The 20,424-nt window shown below is 38.9% G+C and overlaps 1 protein-coding gene across 2 annotated transcripts in view; it reads left to right on the top strand.

Annotated features, from left to right (window-relative positions):
* The window catches only part of LOC122530278 (ubiquitin carboxyl-terminal hydrolase 48-like), a 40,086-nt gene extending 24,323 nt beyond the window's left edge, over nucleotides 1–15,763 (top strand). For both annotated transcript variants that reach the window (XM_043657093.1, XM_043657095.1), the window contains 3 exons: nucleotides 1,499–1,605; nucleotides 14,895–15,025; nucleotides 15,509–15,763. In XM_043657093.1, the coding sequence (XP_043513028.1) occupies nucleotides 1,499–1,605; nucleotides 14,895–15,025; nucleotides 15,509–15,748 (478 nt within the window). In that variant the 3' untranslated portion in view covers nucleotides 15,749–15,763. The remainder of the gene's footprint in view (nucleotides 1–1,498; nucleotides 1,606–14,894; nucleotides 15,026–15,508) is intronic.
* The last annotated feature ends 4,661 nt before the right edge of the window (nucleotides 15,764–20,424 follow it).

Raw genomic sequence — 20,424 nt, 5'->3', positions numbered from 1 at the left:
GTATTAGGAAAAAGATTGAAATGATGAGATAATTTATTTTATTTATTATCATTCGAAGGAAAAGGATCGTTTCTATAGTTTAACTATGTTAATTTTCGTGTTTTATAAAACTTCTGGAATAAATTCTGTTATTCTAATTTGTCATTCAACTGTTAATTATCGGCACCTGTTTCTCAAATAAATATTCGTTTTATAGATGTCTTATCTACAAAGTAATGTTTGAATTTTTACCAATATTATTGGTTATTAATATTTTTCATACCACAGCGCTCTCCAAATTTCGACCATTTTCTATCTGCAAAATGAAAAGTATCTCTTTGCAAATCGAGTTGTTGAAATCACCGATAGTAGTAAATTCTATTAATAATAAATACTAGTAAATTCTAGTGAATCCACCTAGAAGTTCTTTATTCTATGTTCACGTATGTTCGTCAATCGGAGGAGATGTTCAGCAACGATCAATGCGCGTATCTCGCGGGATTTTTCAAGGCGTTATCGATCATAGGCGACGCGAGATGCCGGCGTAGTGCACGAGCATCAGGAACCACGCCAGGATCCGGCGAACAATTGCCGGGCAAAAAGCTGGAGCCGGTGCGCGGCAAGAAATTTCTAATTTGCGGTATAATTAAGGGAGACGGGGCAAAAACCACCACGGATTCTACACCGTTGTCGGAAAATCGCGAATTCCACCTTGCGAGCACGCCGCCCTGCCTGCCACCCCACCGCCCCCACGATTGTAGACCGTTTGATTTTATCTGCGTGTTATCCGCTCCTTAATCGAGTGATTGTTGAGTAAATAATTAATTAGACATCGTTTAAATAATATGAAAAAGGGAAAACGCGCACGAATAATTAATAATGGGACACTGCAGCTTTTTGCGGGAAATCTTTGCAACGGTTTATTTAGTTATTACGCGGTTTCAGGTTTTGATGAAATATTTATACGTACGAGAGAGAAGAAATTTTATTAACAGTGTTAATTAACTTTTTTTTACTAATAGTAGTATGAGCTACTATCGTACTAGCTTCTTTTTTCTTTTTCTTTTCTTTCTTTTTTAGTTATTGTTAGATTACCGTGGATTTTTGTGAACACATATTTTTGAGAATAAGATATTTAAAGAGAAACAGAAAATTGTTTCGTGTATTAAATGCTATAGAAAACACTGTATTTTATACCACGTCACATTATGTGCACTTTCTGAAATTTTGCATTTTAAGATTTCTTAAAAATTCATAAGCTGCTTGTCATCATATTTAGTTGCTTCATTACACAATATTGTTGAACATTCTGTACTTCACAGTAATCTTGAGAATGTTTTATAAGTAAATATATAATAAGTGTGATTGTAATTAGAAATAGAAAACTACGACAAGAGAAACTACTTCAGGATATTTTTTTTTTGTGTCTGTCCTTTTACGTTTGTTCGTTCATGTTTCTAACTCGATCGATTATAAGGCAACGAAGAAACGTATTAACATGTCGGGAAATTTATTACAGGTACACCATCATAACAGTCGAGGAATGGGCGAAACTGATGCAGTTTTACGACGTCGATTATCCAATCATCATTAAAAAGGTCAACTCCGATTTCCAAACAGAACCGGGTAAGTACAAATCACACGCACGACAAAAACAGATTTCGTTCGAAATTTAAAAGAAACACTTGGAAATTAGTTACGTGTTTGTACTCTTAACGCGAGTAGGAAATGATTTTTCCATTCTCGCGGTTTCCCTTATCGTTTTACACTTTTTAATACTTGACGTACAACCAGCACGGATAACCGTAACGTTATGTAAAGCTGAAGCCGTTCTTTTAATCGTACATCGATCTTTTATCGTCATAAATGAAATTAGAAATGGGTGATATTGCCCCACTCCTCTTTAATTAAATTTCGCAATTTCTTGTATAATATAAGTAATATAAACTTACTCACCTTCTTGAAACTTTTGTTTCAAGTGAAGTTATAAAATAAATTATATTTTTAAAAGATTCATTTAAATTCATATCATTTTATTTTTTAATTTTATAAATTATAACTTTACTCGTAATAATATTTCAATGTACGTGACTTGGGAAATATTATGTAGGATCATTTAAATGAAAAAGATAGATATTCTAATTACATAGAAATTAATAATTTCGATAAACATCCTAAATTCGCAGAAAGTGAAATCCTAGGAATTTTTATTTATCGAATGTTAATTTTAAAAGTACGCGTTATATAAGCTGTTCAATAATTCTTACACTAAAATTTTTCTGTTTTTAAATTTTCAGATATTCTCAATTTGCGTTCAATCGCAAATCACGTGGATAAAAACATTTAAAAACTTAAAAAGAGAAGAAGAACCTTTGAAAATATCTGTTAATCCACGTGACAAATTGATCATTCACGGGTGACGATATTCGCAATTGGACGCAAATTGAAACGAATCGCAATGTGACGACAATTCTCGCACATGTTCCTCAATAAAGGCCTATCAATTTCCTGGTAGAGCGCGGAGATCCGAAGACTGATCACGGCAATTAACGACTTTCTCTTTTATCCTATCCTGGGACCGTTCGATCTTATCGGCAATTAATTTTCGTACGATTCCAGAAGGGACATTATGTAAACGATCGTCCCTAGGTGGATCGTTACCAGCGCTCCCCCTCTTACACGTTCCCTCCCTTTTTCTCTCTTTCTCTGATTCTCTGTGAACACAACCAGTCTAATTACCGGTACACACAATCCCCACGCATACACGCCATACGTGCGTGAACCCTGGTGATATTTCCTTTTTCCGATTTTAACTGGATCTCTCCAATACGTCTAGGATTTATTTGTAACTTAATCGCGCGAGTCGTGCAGGCCGAGGACATTTCTCTTGCCACGAATTTCACGTTTACGCGCAACCGGATCTCTCCCGATCCGGTTAGAATTTATTTGTGACTCAATCGAGACGAGGAAATTGTTGATAGCCTGCTATAGCGAAATTGCCAGTTTCTTTTTCTGGTGTCGTGTGAACAGCTGGTGTCTAATAGGGAGAGGAATGTTCGTGTGATTGACCAGGTATTCACTCTTTGATTATTATTTTTTTTCTTTTTTTTTTCTATTTCCTTTTGATGATTCTTCGTATTTTCTTTTTCTTAATTCAAGTTAGCGTAGATTAAATGCATTGTGAAATGTGTTTAGTAATTCTTTGAATGAAAAAAATCATCTTGAAATTCATAAATTAGTCGACGAGTAAATTTATAAATTTATTCGTGCTCGAAAATCGTGCATTACTATATCACTATTACATATACATATATAATTATTTAAATATGTAGATACACTGTGTATGCGTGTCTGTGCGTTTCCTTTGGTTCTCTGCGTTCCCCTCTCGCGACTAAACTCGAGGAATAATGCCAGAAGACATTAGCCACCGATTTACATAAACACCCCTCCCACGTTTGTTTCGCTGCCATCGTCGGTTAGCTTCTCTGGCAGACCCTAAAGTGTCTCATTATAATTAAGAAGTATCCTGAAAATTAACCGACAGAAAAACCGGTGCTGTTGGGGAGATGAGTAGGTGGTGCCGGTCCAAATAGGCTTCTAAAAGTTTCTCGCCCTTCAAGAGATCCTCGCGATTCCTCCAAGAATTCTTTCCATTGCGAGCAAATTTCACAGTTCTACCATCTTTTTTCTTCTCCTTGTTTTCTTAACACATACAGAGTGATGCAGAAGCAATGCAATTCAATATTGGTAAATATTAGGTTGTAACATAAATTGAAAAATATCAATACAATCTTTTCAATTAATACTAAATGTACCAACGAAATGGTTTCAAAAATGGTTTTCAAATTCTTCGTCCATTGTTACTTCTTTTGTTCATTTAACTCTCGTATAAAATGAAAATTTTTTTATTGTTTCCCATATTAAATTGACAATTAACTGTGTTATTTTCGTAAAATGATCTTTATTTCATAACTGGTCATTTCACCGGTTGTGGTAGGAATAGGTATACACAAAATGCTGGTATTAATACGTTTAGTATCGTCGTTGTAATTGTATTGTATTGTAACGACAAGGATCGCAGAGAGCTCTCCTAAGATCAGGCCTTACACGCGTCCTCCGGTTGAATCGGCCACGCGCAAGCCCACTTTGTCGAACGAGTGATCCTTGTCGTTCGACTGGCAGGCAAATTGGGTCCCGAAGATAGCACCAGGGGGATCTTGCGGACCGATGTTCAACGTCGTTGGTTACGCTGGTTTGGTAACCGTTCAAGAGACCCGCAGGCCTCTAAACATCCCATTGTCTTGTCCGTCTCTCGGTCGCCGATCGCCGAGCGATTTTTTCCTACCGACATTTGTCAAGGCTGTGCCTCGTCCGAGGAGGAATCGTCCGCCGGTTAATTTGAATTGCAAAGTCCCCGAGGGCTGAATGGGCCGGCGTCTCGCGTCTCGGGATATCCAACAGCCGGATCGCGGATCGCCCAGATGGAGATGTCGTTTAGGGTTAAAACCGTGATCTTTTCTACACTCGTGGTGGTGGCTCGCGGGCTCGTGCCGCTTGATCTACATCCTCGATTGATCTTCTTGTTCTCTAACGTCTTTCTCCATTCCGATCGCGTTCCCGGTGTTTTTCGTTTCGCTTTTCGGAATCGCCTTCTCGCGATTTCTCTTTCGTGTTTTCAGTTTTATGTTTGCGTGAGATTTGGCAATGAGGGGATGAAGGGGCGCCTCTGTTTAGAGATCATAGTTACAAAAATTGGGCCGCACGCAGAGATTCGGCAGATTTTCGAAATGTTGGGATTAATGTGTGTTTTATTATTTGAAATATAAGATGTAGATCAAGTATAAATTGCAAAATATATCATTGAAAGATCGTAACAACTCATTGGGTCACGAGTATTATTACCTGTAAACATTTTACGTTACGAATTTTTATCTTTATAAATGTCAAACGAGATAAATACAACGAAATCGTTGACAAACAAAATTTTAAATAATACGTAAAGTAACTAGATAATATTGTAAAATGAGGATGAAACATTCCTCACATGTCACGATCAAAAATATATAAATCTCGATTATATTTGCATATATTTTCCATCGGATAAGTCGGTCAAACCAAGTACGTAATTCACTTGACTTAATGACCAATGGAATCACTCATCCCGTTGCTTTAAATCCCATTAACAACGACGAGATTATTCTTACCCTCGCTAACGAAACGCTAAGGATTCTCACTCTCCGACAGGAGAACACACGCGAGACACGGAAACTCCAGAACAAACAGACAATTTACCTCGTTTTAAGGGCACGCGTCCTAACGGACAGAATTGAAGCAGGGAGCCGAGCACTTGCCTCTGGTTGGCAAAAAATCGGGGGTTGCTTTCGGTGACTGATACGGCCCTGACTAACGAGCCTCGAGCCGGACGATCGTTCCGGCGGAGACTCTTAAAGCCTTCGAAGGGGGTGGTCCTTTTCTCCCTTTCTCGCGCGCGGGCCCTTTCCTTTCGTCTTTCTTTCCTCGCGGAGGCACATTAGGCACCGTCCAACCTCGTATCAATCACTCGACAACCCTGGAGTCGTTGGTCGGCGTTCGGTTGACAGAACCGGAGGTGACGCGATTGAATACCACCCTCCGGGCATCTACGGCCCACCAACGCGATGACGACGATGCTTCTGGAAAACCTCGGGGAAAGGAAATGTTCCTCGTCCGGCTGCATCCGTTTAATGGACGACAGCCGAAAAAAAAAAAAACGATCGACCGCTAACGAGCCATCCGTGGAACCGTTCGTCCTTTTATTATTATCGGTTACTTTCTACGAAACTTTGGTTGAAGAGTTGTGTGACACGTGACGAAGATTGTGGGTTTTGATGGTGTTGGTGTTTGAGAAAATTTGACATGATTTAGACAGAGATCTTTAGAGAGTTTCGCATTCTTTATTCTAAAGTTATATACTATAATAATATATTAATTACAAAAGTTAAACAGTTACAGTTATATACTAATTATTCAATTAATCGATACAGTTATTAATACAACACTATATATTACAATAAATGAAACAAATTTTTATTTACATTCTATTTTGTATGTTTGTAAAAATATAGAGTCACGAATGTCTTGCTTAATGCACATCTTGTTTAACAGTATCATTTGCATAAATAACTAAAACGATCTTTTATTGAAATTTTGCTTCTTTGATCCTTCGGGCGTTCGCTAAAATTACCAAAAATAATCTGAAAGTTTAACTTTTACAGAACGTGCTTTGATACATTACCGTTTCATCAGTATAATAAATTACCCTCAAATACACGATCGTAATTTCAAAAATGTAAATGTCCATAAAGACACGATGGCTTCAAAACCCATCGAAACGAAACGATAAAACCGTTCCCACCGTTCCCAAAACATACATTGAATTCGCCGACAGCAGGTCGATCAGCTCGTCTCTCAATCCGCTCTCTCCGCTTAAGGGGTTAACGTCTCGGAAGGGTCCTCCGGCAGAGCCGCGCGCGCTTTTTACTTGCGCTTTGAAGCACGGCTCTCGAAATCGATTTCCGGGAACCGGGCGACTTTTCAATGCAATTAGAAGCGGCCCCGCGGAGCACCGACCGTCCCGCAGCCACCGTGTGCTTCGATTCCTTGAACGACAGTCGTAAATATCGCTTAGGCGCCAGCCGGTGTCACAAATCAGCCTTCTGTGCGCGTTCGCTCGCTCGTAGCCAACAGCGGTTGGCTGTATCGCGCAAAACCTAGGCGAAACGACGACGGACGCGACAGAGGAGGCCTGGCCCTCGGCTACGCGCGATGGGGGACAACCGTTCTCCGTTGGACGGGCGAAACCGAACGAACACGCAAGGACAAGGACAGATAGAGGCCTCGAATTAATATTCGGACGGCGATTTAGATTTAGAACACGAATTTGCTGATTAGTTTCCTCGTGGTTCCGCAGGACTATGCGGTTGGAGGACTACGCTGCACCAACCGTCCTTTCATCATAAATGCTTGAGTTTCTGGGGAGGAGAGAAGGTTTGTTCTCTCTCCCGCTGCCTCTCTCTCTCTCTCTCTCTCTCTCTCTCTTTCTCCCTCTCTCTGGTGGTTTTCCTCGACTCGAGATTCGAACGGTCTAACGCGCCGGTGGCTGAACTTACCAAGGGTCAAACGCTTCAGGAAGGACATTTGTTAGCCTTCTCCCCCGCTGCGACAAGTGCGCCGGACACGTCTTAATATATGCATTCAACGACCGATGAACACGACTTTGCCACTTGTCCTCTCGCGCGTTTTCGAGAATGAATTTTCGGTTAGGCGTTCCGGTTATTTTCCTTCATATCGCGGTCCGTACTAGGAGAATGAAGATTCAGAGCAATGTTTGATTAAGAGCAGTTTCTTCTGTTATTTTTACGCTTCATTCTGTTTCTTCTTTTTTCTTTTTCAATAGTTTTATTTTTTGTTTGAATGCACACTCAATTGTACAAGTTCAAGTGGAGGAACGAAGTGAGAGACTAAAAGCGAGAGATAAATTTTTTGGTTGACAAGCGAACGAGTATAAATTAGAATTACCAATATTGCAGAGAATTACTCATACTTGCATCATTGGAAACGATAATAATATAACAATAAATTACTTGATTTCGAAATTTTTAATTGAATTCAATCTTAATATCAATCCTTATATTATACAATATAAAACGATTGAATCCATAAATTTAATTACAAATTAAATAATCATATAATTACTTGAGAGTTAAGTATATTCGTATCTTCCTATTTATTTTTTATTAGATTGAAAGTCTCCGAAAATTATTTCTCGCAGCGAAGGGCAAACTTGAAAATAGATTCTCCGGGAATATAAGACAAAGGCCCGCGTAGATGGTGGCATTAGCCACGGACAATTAAAGGGACTCATCAGTTCGCGGCGCGGAAAATAATGTCGTAAATTAAAGTGGAAGTGGACTAGGAAAGTCGAGCAGGTCAAGTTTCGAAGGGTCGAATTAGCGACATCCCGCCGGTTTCTAGCCTCGCTCTTTCTCCCTTTCCTCCCTTCGTCTTGCTCCTTTTGCTATCCTATCGGAGGTATCCCTACTTGTCTCCGCGCCACGGGGGGTTCTTTTCCAGCAGGATTAAATGGAGCGCCTAGATGACCGATGCTCATCCTCCAGCTACGATCCTCTCGCGGTGGGATTCGAGAGGGGTGGTTAGAAAACAAGATAAAACGAGGATAAGGCTCACTTAGAACGTTTCCTCCCTTTGCAACGTGACAACGACACGGGGGTGTCCTGCGACACTGACAGCGCGGAGCCTTTGTTAATCCACAAGTCTAATCGGTCAGATCGTACTTTTCGCTCCAATCTGTCCTCCCAGTTTGTCTTTGTGTGTGTGTGTGTGTGTGTGTGTGTGTGTGTGTGTGTGTGTGTGTGTGTGTGTGTGTGTGTGTGTGTGTGTGTGTGTGTTTCTTGAAGGTTGGACGTGTTACGTGAGAAATATTGGATCATATTGCTCTAAAGAAACTTCATTTTGTCCTGTTTAAACGTATTCAACCTCCATTAATTTTATTCGGATACTGACTCTTTATTCGTAGTTAGATTAATCGCAGACGTTTCTCAAATTTTCGTATTTTTATGAATACATTTTAAGAGAATGGGAGAATTGATCGTCTTTTAGAAATTTTATATTAAAAAATGTTTTTCTTTTTTTCTTATATAGATTTAGAAAAGCTCCATTCCAAACACAAAAAAAAAAAGAAAGAAAAAAAATATCGTGCAAACACACAACTAGCATTCCAAGGGATTAAGGGTTGTGAAAGTACAGTGTTGTTGGAGAACGACTGCTTAAATTGGCTGAAAACCACGGTTCTCGTTTAATTAACCCGTCGATCGGGGATCCATTAGCGGCATTCAGAGGGGTCCTTTCGATTTTCTCGAAACACGTAGCGTTGTCCCGGTTGCGGAACCGGGAAGCCGCGTGTAATACCGCGCTTTTAAGCCCCGATTACACGCGCAGCCAGCTTCCAGTTGCTTTCTGCCGTGTAAGAGGATTACATTCCGACTTTGTTGTGGCGCTCGAAGACGTTCGTTAGCGAAATCGTCACGGCGACGATCTTCTCCTTCTTCGGCAGCCAAGCCATCGTTAGAGCCACCCGGAACGCGTAACCGCTGCTCCTTGGATTCTCCAAAATCCACCTCCTCCGGGTTTTCTCCCGCTTCTAACAGACTTACTGATTTCCACTTCTTGGTTGAGCGATTAAATTTTTTTTCGTCGTTTATGTATATATATATATATATATATATATATATATATATATATGCAAAAATTTATGACGTTGTCCCTATCTTGCGCGAAGGCATAATTTTTGAAAAAAGCAAAAAATACGGACGTTAGGTAGTTTCATTGATTTAAAGTCGTGTTAATGATTTACGTACAGAATAGTCATATGTAGAATTTAATAATTTAATAATTTAAGAAATAATAGAAGAAATATTAGATAGTAGAAAGATATTTCATAATTTTGCTAGATCACAATTTTGCTTCCGTTTCGCGATTTTTGTCGTCAAAAGATTGAATTGCACAGTTTACAAAATGCGGAAAAATCATTATTTACTTCCTATCTCGGCGATGCAAGGGCGGAAGAACTCGAAGCATATTCGAGGGTGGACGAGAATGACTCGCTGAGGGGTCGGGAAGCATCAATCTTTCATTCACCGGACGAATTCGATGTTATGAATGAAAGTCGTCCTAGTCTTTTAATATAATGTCGCGCCGCCTGTTCTCGGGCTTAACGTGCCTTCCATTTTGATTGAAGACCCATGAAATTTTGCCTCCGAAATCGAATCATGTTACTCTGATATTGGTAGGAGATTTACAAGCTTAACTTAAGTATTGCCAATATTGGAAATTTTTTTATCTTTGATTGGAGTAGTTACGTTTATTCTTTCATGTTGATTATAATTATCGCCTCTGATTAATCCTGTTGTATAATTATCTTTAATTAAAGGGTTTTTAACACTTGCTATTTATTTCTGCGAAATGATTCAAGGGAATATTATAATTTAATAAAATATAATAAACAACACAGTCTATACTAGTAGTATTATTTAGATTTTTGTTATGTTTTTATTCATTTACAAGTGTTACGTTTTTAAGTAGTTAAAATTTAACATAAACTTTGTTCGATCTTTAAGTTCTTTTTTTATTTTTTCATTTATAAATTTTCAGTTTATATCAATTGGAAAATAATAGTTTTTACGAGCATAGAATATTTATTAGACGTTTATTTAAACTTTGATATGAAAAATAGACTTAAAATTAGATTTCAGTAATGTAAATTAATAAAATAATTGCGATAATTATGAAATTATTTTACAGTGACGTACAAATGAAACTTTTCCCTTTTCAATAGAGTTGTAATAATAAACGCTGTAACTTATCATTAAACATGTAACTCATTACTGAAGTAAGTAATTCATTATTCGAACATATTCATGTGTCATTGTTTTATTCATTTTCATACGTGAAAGCTTGTTATTCGAAATGAAAAAGGAGTAGCTTTTATATGACCAACAGAGTTTAAAATAATAACAAGAAGACATATTTTTACGTAACGTGGCGCGAAATGGGTTGAAGACAAATTAGATCGTACTCTCCTCGGGACTCTGCTGTCGGGATGCTTTTTCTTCACAAAATTCTGATTGCCCGGGGAATAATTTTCCCAGAAAGACGTTTCGAAGGGATTTGATTTTCTAGAACCAAGGCTGGAAGCTCGTCGATCATTCGATTTCACGGAGCAGTATGAGTTTCCTGCAAACGTCCCGCCCAATTCTGTTTTTTTCTCCCCTCTTTTCGCCGATTTTTACTTCCGTTTGTTTCTCTTTTTCTCTCTTTCTCTCTCACTCTGTCCTCGGTTCTCCCTTCTTCCCTCGTCTTACTATTAAGCTGAATCTCCCTCGTTTCTGTGTCACGGCAGCTCTTCCTGCGGGACGTCCGACACGGCTGTCCGTGTGTTCTTTTGATTTATCGACCTTAATTAGTCGCTGGATTCTATGAAAATTGCTAATGCCCAGCACTACAGTCGCGGTTTCTTTGCTTCTACCTTGTACGCGTCGCCTGGTGGAATTTGCCACGAATCGGTTAGGATTGTTTGTCAAAAGACTTGGATCGATTAATTTTGAGCACTTCAGACTTCACAAAGGAATATATAGATATATTCCTTTGCAAATGTCGGCTATAGGTATGAAATTAATGTATGTCTGAAAAACTACCTTAGAATTCCTATTATACTTTAGAAAATTTTCTCATCAAGATCCATCGAATTAAAAAAGATTCCTATTTATTTTAATTTCGAATTAATAGCAAAATTAGACTGTAGAATATTTCTGTGACTAGATTTCACACCTTGGTGAATTCTTATTCGTTCGTCGCCTAGTCGAAAATTACCGGGTGAATCGCATCGAGAACTCGAAGAAAACTTTGATTCGTTGTGCCACGGGGGATTTCGGCGCGGGCCGTTTCCGCGCGCGTGATAAAATCCGAAGGAATCGGCACTCGCCTAGGAAACTTCTCGAGAGTTGATCCCGTCCAAGTTTTTGCCTCCCCCCTCGACTCGATCCGTTTATGGTTTGACTGCCCTCGGATGGCACTTTAGGGAAATAGAGGAGGAAAGCCACCGTTAACGTTCGGCTCTATTGGCAACCGGTAGAGCCTATTGTGTATTATTAGCCAATAAAACCCACTTGCTGTTTGCTCGAGACACGCGTGAATGCCTCCCTTCGAACTCCTCTTCTGCTTTCCGAACCATTTCCATTCGCTTTGTTGCATTTCCTTTTATTTTCTCACTTGACAACTCGCTTACTTCCTTCCACGGTTCGAGGGTGTCGTCGTCAGTTAATCCCGTGGACGATTGTAGATCTTTTTAACACGTTAAGATCTGATATGATTGTATCGGTATATATACAAAATAATAGATTTACTCTCTGTATTTTATTATTATTATTTTTCATTCTGTAAAATATTCTTTTTTATTTTTAATTGAAAATATGTCTAATTGACAGATTTTGGACATTAATTGGAAGAAGAAAAAGAGATTAATTTTCAATAAATGTAAGATGGGATTCTAAAACTTAATTAAAGATTGATTTCTTGTTATAACATTGCATTATACTCGTGGTATGTTTAAAATTATGTTCAAAATTCGACACAGATAGATTGCACTTGTAACGGAATTTAATTTCAATTCTGATTTTTTTTTCAATTAAGAGTTTCAAATAAGATAATTATACGCAGTCAGCTATAGAAGTTTACATATACATCTACATACAGTTTCAGATATTTGAAGCAGAAACAAAAGGGTTTCGAACATTTCAATTAATTTCTCACTTACATTCAGAGTTACATCATTTTTAAAATATTTTAAAAATTTCGCGGAACTTCAATTAATAAATAAATTAATCCCATAAAATATTTAAAATCCTTATTTTACTTTAGATATTTGATTAAATTTGCAGAATATATACGTTCAAATATTTTGTGTCAGACGGTGTTACTAGAAGAACTATAAGCCAAGATAATCGTAGCACGTAGTATCGGTAGCCAGGAGTGCAGTCGTAGATTTCGGCTTGTAGGAAAGCGTGTAATCGTTTCTAGGAAGGAGGAGAGGAAGGTCGATGGTACAGCTACTCCGAATGAATTCAAATGTCCACCCTTGGACCTCCAATTACGGAACGGTGCATGAGGGTGCACGATAGGATCGTTTGCTATCGAGTTTAATCGGAAATACGGCGAACCTAAGCTAATCAGGGATGCGTAGGGCTGACTGAGAATCACCGACTACCGGGGACGTCCCTTTTCCAAGTCTTTTAACCCTGCCTCGTCGTCGCGTTCCGCTAAATCATCCCTCTCGAAGATCGATTGGTTATAACTTTCCGGGCTGCGTTGAATTTACTTCTTATTTTTAACTTTTTCTTCCATTGCACGTATTTTCATTTTCGTCTACAGTCCTTTGATATTCAATTTGATTTTACACGGGATGTATTAGATATACTGCGTGTCGAGTTGTTTTTTTTTTTTTTTTTTTTTTGAAAGAATGTCTTTTTGAGAAGGATCGTCCAAGAGGTTTCTATATATTATTCATCGCAAATTTTTTCAACAGGGTTCGTATTAAAGACTTGTGGTTCAATAGATAATTATCGTTACGTTGCTACAATTTTTGCCAATAATTCGAACTTTTCTCGCACGAGTGCAAAATTCTTTCGAGAATTTCAATTAACCGCAGATATCCTAACGCTAAACTCGCGGAGCGTTTACGGCTACTCGAGTTTCCACAAAATGGCTCTCCTTCCTCGAAAGAAGGGAAAAGAACGTCTCGTTCGTTCCACCGAGAATCTGGAAACTGGCTACACCTAGTTTGGGACAGGGTCGTCGACCGTCGGGGGTCATTGTTCGGTGTGGGTGGTGGTGGTGGTGGTGGTGGCGGCGGCGGCGTTGTTCTTACCGAGTGTGTTCACGTGGACGAACGCGATACCAGGATCGGGCCGGTACTCTCCGGCAATTAGGGCCGCGGTGACGGAGGGTGGTGGACATTCGAATTCATTCGAGGTCAGAGCGTTCCTCGAGGGGGTTTACCCAGCGCGCAGCCCCTTTAGCGGAAAACTGTCTGAACATGACGTAACGCTCGTGAAAGCCCGGGGCCGGATAGGAGCCTGGTTCGGCCTGGTTTTTGCGCTGTCCGGCCAGCAACAATGGCCGCTTCTTACGGCGGCTCTGGTCACCGTATATTATTAATTACTGTATTAATCTCGCCGACCGTAAGCAATCTATTATACACGAGGATAAGAGCCAACGAGAGCCGGCAGCGTCGTCAAAACCGCCCACCTCCGGCCGGCCTCGGGTGCTCCCACCCTCTTTTACCACCCCACCTCGGGATCTGGTTCCTCTTGTGACTTTGTAACTTCGTCGTCGCTTCAGGGGCTGGTGTCGATGTAATCTGACCTACGACGGTGTTAACGGAGGGTGGCTTCGGAAAAGGGTGTTAAAGGAATCTTGAAATTGGCCGTGGTGTGACCAAGCGTCTCACCGGCGCTTGACGCTCTTGGGACGAAAGGGGTGGAGTTATTAAGGGGATCGATTCCGCGAAAGTGTCGGAGGGCTGGCGCGCTAGATTCTGAACGCAGATTAGTCTCTGAATTTCCTTTTCTTTCGTCGGTTTGGAGAGGATTTGTTTTTTAAAGATTGTGTTTCGCCTATTTTCAAACCTCGTTCTTTTGAAGTTGTCGTGTGGAAGTTGAATGAAGACTCGTTTCATCCTTTATACGAGTATTGCGTAAGGGTGATTGAATAATATTCGTAATGCAATATATAGATAAAGTTTATTTGAGCAACGATATAGTTCTTACAAAAATATTATTTTTTAATTGTCTTATTCATCGATTTGACCAAAGTCGATGAGTAATGTATGCACAACGTGAAATAACGTTACTATATTTCTATATAGTTATTTTACTTTGGAATTATAACTATATTGTTTTACCAATACATTTAAATTATAAATATTAGTTAAATTTCCCAATGAAATTTAAATTATTAAATATAAATTTTGTTGTTGATGTCAATTTCTAAATCCTCTCGGTGATTCCTACAGTTACATACGTATAAAACCAAAACACACACGTTCTCTACGAAATACTTGGATTTCCAATATCACTACACACTTCTAATTTCTTTGGCTAGAGTATATTAGTACATTATTTATAGAAAGGACTGTAATGAAATATCTGTCACTATTAGCTGAAGAATATTAAACTAAATTAAACGAAATACAAGTATCGTAGAACTCGCAACGCCTATTCAAAGATCTAACAAATTCTCCAACCGTCACCTCTAGAAATCGATATTATTCCTACAATGATATTTCTCCCTTTGCATTTCAGGTTTGTGCGCGTCGTGTATGCTGGCGAGAGTGGAGCAAGAACGTCTGGAGAGCCTAAAGTACGACAGGGCGACGATTTATATAAAGTGCGTGGAGGATAACGAGGACACGAAGCCGGAGAACGATTCGGAGGTTAGCGATTGAATAAAAATCCATAGATTCGATCCTCTCCGATTCAACGAACGAACCGTTCAGAACCGCTCAGAGAGAGAGAGAGAGAGAGAGAGAGAGAGAGAGAGAGAGAGAGAGAGAGAGAGAGAGAATGTTATATTATGTGAAGAGTGAATTATTCGTCCCGAGACGTAGTGACAACGGATTTTTGTTAATGGACAGACGTGCCGAGTCACCAGAGTGTCTTGGAACCGGCCCACCGGTTCAGATTGATGTCGGCCGATAAGGAGATTGGCCTCATCTCATTCATTTCACGATAATAATCGTCATTAAGTTTCCACGATCTTAGAGCAGGCCAGCTGCTCCTTTTCTTCGCCCTCGTTTTGCTTTCTTTCTCTGTTTCTCGAGCGTTGAAACAATAGTCGAGTGGTCACGAGCCCGAGGAAGACGTTCGAAACCGACACACACGATTTCATGATGTTCAAATAAATTTTTTGATCGCAGGTGGTTGCGAAGAAACCGAAGATGGAGAACACGAGGCCGTCGAGGACTAGGCGGAACTTGAAAGGGTCGCACGAACTGAAAGTCTCGTCGGAGATCACGTTGAAGGAGCTGAAACTTATGGTGAGTGTGCGTCTTATTTCTTGCACGAAATTTGGCGTGATACGTTTATTCATATTGTCAGGATTTTATTTGTTATTTACGAGGGGAAGGATTTCCAGTTCTGCGATCACGATTTTTTAACTTTTCGTCGTTTCACTGAACAATTGAGCAAACAATAATTTGCTAGATTTCGACACGTTCCACGATGACAGATTCGCGGGATAATTGAATGAAAATTACTCCGCGAATGTTTTACGAGGGTAGCACAGTCAAGAGGAGAGAGGAAGAGAGAGTTCCTCTTAAAATCGGACACCCTGTAAGCAGGTTGTTCCTTTGGTTCGTTCGCTCGGTGGACGAAAGTAGTAAAGCAGTAGTTATGGCTGGTTAGCATATGCCCGAGCCACGGCCGTGTGCTTAAACTATTAAGCGTATTTATATTGCGAGGCTGCGGCCATCTTCTTCTATACTTCAGCGAGGCCGCCGGCAAAAACTCGAAAGAGCATAAACCTCGCGCTAATAACAGGCCTTCTCTGCTTCACTCCACTTTGCTCTACTCCAGCTCCCTTCCCTAACGGTGGCTGTTCAATTCTCTATTTTTCTCTTTCCTCCCGTCGTGTCCTCTTTCTCTCTCTTTCTTTCTCTTTGCTCTCGCTACGAGAATTTTCAGTGCAATTCAGTTCGCGCGAAGGCTGCTCGCCTTCGAAATTATTGCTGATTGCAATTGAAGACTCGTGCGGATGGATTTAGATATTCGGATATGTTATATATAGTTTTATTTTGTTGCTTTGAATTTTATCTGCTGTTACGTATAGGATTGTTGTTTCTTCGTTAAAAGTAAATTAGTTTTTACGTGTTTTATATTTATAATGAAAGTTTAAGGAGCGGAACGGGATAAAATTTTAATTAATTTTACGAAACTAAATTATAACTGATAGAAGAGGAATGAACAGTATAATCGTATATATAAGAAAATGATCAAAATTACAATTTCCCCCGGAAGCTTCTCGTAGGCACGCCTGTGTTTTATCGCGAGCAGAGGGATGAACGAGAGAAGCAATCTACCCCGAGTAGCAGCCTCTCTCAGCGAGTTAACGAATTTTTCTCACCGAGTTTCCCCGCAAAAAGCCACGCCGATCAAAAAAGAGGAAAATCGGGTTCGTCTCATTGTCAGTTTTACCGCAATAATTCTCGCAGTCTGCCAGTAGTAAAACTCTTAAATTTAAGCCGACGTGTCTTTCGCGTCTACGTTTCATTCTTCGACTGAAAAAGAATCTTAAGTTAATCGACAAGATGCTTCGATCGAAAAGATCCTTAGACGATACTGGTTGGATCGCCGATTTGTTGATGATACACTTTTTGACAGAAACGATAGTTGTCGGTTGGTTTTTATCGGCTGGCAAAAATCCATGAATTTCATGGTCGGACGCAGAGCGAGCAAGCAAGCAACTCGGAACAATAGTCGGGTGCGCTTTTACGTAATTGTCGTAACGCCGATTACCTTCTGTAAATATTACTTTCTAGTCACATTCTGTGTCAGTAATTTTGCTTTCGGTTTTGTTCTTTTCGCGATTCAAAACTTGTCGCGATTGATCCTTTTTTGTATTTCGTAACCGTGGAGTTGGAAAAGTCGGCGTTATTTGGGAAAGAAAGGGAATAGTTTGGGAAACTGGTGCATAGTTATAATCGAAAGTTTAGAACAAAGAAGAAAGAGTCTTGAAATATTATCTTTGGTACGTACAAGGTCCTGTTTTCTTTTTTTTTTTTTTGTTAGTTCGATCTATTAGGAATATTATTTAGAAAAAATAAGAATAAAATTTTTTTCTAATAATTATTACAGGTACTATCGTATCAACGATGTTGTTACATTCTCTATTTAAAGGAATAGTTTACTAGGATTATATATTATTTGATTATATATTATTTGAAACAGTGAAATACAACGGAAGCAATAGAATTTTATATTTTATATTATTTATTTATTTATCATTCTTATTTCTTTTCTCAAGCCTTATATTATTTTTATTATTTTCTATTTTTCGTCATATTATTTATACAACATGATTATGAAATATACATTCAGATCAAGTTGTCTGAGTTTGTAATTCAAGTATCAAAGTAAATATTGTTTTATACTTATACCAAATATTCCAACGTATCAAAGAAAGGTAAAATAATAGTTCATAGAACAACTGGACAAATTTTTCGACTTCTTTCCTTTCTACTTCGCAACCTTGTTAAACCGATCTCTATTTATCGGCCTGGTCGAGCACCTTTCCTGCTCGGAGAGTATCTTAACGAGAGAGCATCAGTTTCTTGACCCAACCAATCATTTCTCCTCTTCTCTTTGGTTATTTTTTACTTTTATTTTTCTTTCGCTTTCTTTTTTCCCTTCGGTAAACACTGGTATTATCCCGTAACTTTCGTCACTTCAGCTTCTCGATGGAGTTCTTTGTCAAGGTTTTCAGGTTTCAAATTAGAGACTGGAGGGATTTCTTTCCGGAGGATTCTGCAGTTCAATGTTCAAAGATCGTTCTTCGACGAATGTCCATTCGAAGAAATATCGTTCGAAGACTGTCTATTTGAAGGTACAGGATGTTTGTTCGTCAGAACAAGCTACGCGGATTCATCGGTGTGTGTATGTGTGGGCGTGTGCGTGTGTGTAACGGAACTAATTTTTGGAATTTAAAATCAATTTCATAGAAGACGTTTTTGCTACGTCACCGTCAACTCAGTCAGCCCACAGAGATTTCTAGGTTTTATAAGAAACCGTTCTTTTAGAGCTCGATTTAAAGTTCTCAATGGTAGAACGCCATTCAGCTCCGAGAGTATACTCGTTTTCTGCTATTTGTAGTTCAAACTACAAATTTCCAGTAATACGTAAAGCTGTCTTTGATCCTTGCTCGTTCCTTGCGTTGATCTGATGGATAGTAAAAGATAAGTCATTCGGTGGATTGTGATTTATTATTTAAAAGAATTTACGAAAATTGAACTTATTCATAAATAACAACAATACTTTATTAAATTGATAAATAGAGAAATATTACTTACGCGTTTTAAGCTGGAATATTATTTTATCTACTTAATTCACAATATTTAGTAATTAAACGTTATACATGAAATTCTGATTACAAATTGTACAATTTCCCCATCTCTTTTAATAATTTCATTTTTAAATAAAATTTTCGGCAATATTATTATATACGGCTTTCTCATTTTCTCTCATGAGAAAGCTGAAGTTAAACTGTCGACAATATTATTATATCTGCTTCCTATTTTGTCAGTCTTAATTTTGGAATTTTTAAGTCCAAGTGGACTATATTGAACAAAGATAATTAAAACTATAACAATACTGTTCAATATAGTCACTTTACTAATCGTCAGAATTTCGAAGTCGAGCCAGACTATATTAAACGGTGATAAAATGTTGCAGAGTCAGACGAACGTTTTAAACGAAAGTCTCATAATTTTTCAATTTCTCAATTGAACTTACCCGCAGAAGATGAAAAATCAAATTCTTAAATTCGCGTTTGAAGGATAATACTTACGCAAATGATTCGTTTCGCTCTTCAGTCTCGTAACCAGGATGTTTTCCACCTCTCCTCTTTGCTGTGCGTGGTTTTTTTCTCTCGTAAAACAGTAACCTGCGCCCACTTCAGCTCGGCACCAGGGTTCAGCTTAGCCCTTGTTCGTACGAGCAATTGGACGAAGAGTAAACGCGAAACCATTTCTCGTACGCGGCTTCCACAAATTAAGCAATTATCCGGACGCATGCTCGAGACCACCTTTCCTTCGGTTTCTTTTCCCTCCTTGCTGTTTTGCTTTGGAGTTCGATGAGTGGAGAACGAGATACACACACATACAAAGGCTGCTGGAATTTTCGACGTTCTTGGAATTTGTCCGCCTTCGTCGCTCATTTCCCAACAGTCAGGAGTTGGGCATTATTCGAATAAAATTCTATTCGAATAACATTTCGAATAAATTATTCGATATTTACGAATAACGATTTTATTCTGGTAACGGTTTTATTCTATTAGGTGATCTTCAACACATAGGACACGATAAAGCATTGGATATCGGATCTATCCTAATTAGTCAATGCTCGTATTGCTTATCAGTATGTTAATATCTCGGCGAGGTCGGAACGAAAAATTCGCTGGAAAAATAAGGAAGAAAGGGGATAGCCTAGATGTCAGAACGATATTCATGCATTGATAATCAGTTTTTATGGAAAGTACACTTCGGAATAACGAAACGTTTTACTATCGTGAACGCATGTTCATTACGAGAAGTCATGAAACGCTCGCAGTACAGCCCCCTCGTAACCGAGTTATTTTATGTCGGATTTCTCGCGATGGGGTTTTTCGGAACCACTGGAGCCGAATTACAAAGGACGTTAGACTACAAGAACAGAACTTCGTCTTTTCGGACGAAGCAGTTGACACCCTGACAACGAAATTTGGAAAATCTACTTTAGTGTAATGTCACTAACATAGTAACAACGAATGAAAGAAGAGTGGAGAGAAGATGACCTTAATTTCATTTCAAGTTTTAAATAAACGTGTCTTTGTACAGAATGCGCTTACAGTGAATTTACAAATACTAATTATCTTATAATTAACTAAAAGTAAACGCACGAAACTTAAAATTAAATGCACGCAACTTAAGTCTAAGACGCACGCATCCCACGATGTCCATGCGAGATCCCTCGTTGTCCATCGGTGGCCCGCTGGGAGCCTAATAGTTTACTTATGAACTAATTGTACCTACAGTTCAGTTTCGACCGTGAAATAGAGAATGGAAAGAAATTTTCACGATCT

Source organism: Frieseomelitta varia, unplaced genomic scaffold, assembly GCF_011392965.1.
Source record: "Frieseomelitta varia isolate USP_RPSP 00005682 unplaced genomic scaffold, Fvar_1.2 scaffold_337, whole genome shotgun sequence".
NCBI classification, from domain to species: Eukaryota; Metazoa; Arthropoda; class Insecta; order Hymenoptera; family Apidae; genus Frieseomelitta; species Frieseomelitta varia.
This window is presented reverse-complemented; position numbering and strand designations above follow the sequence as displayed.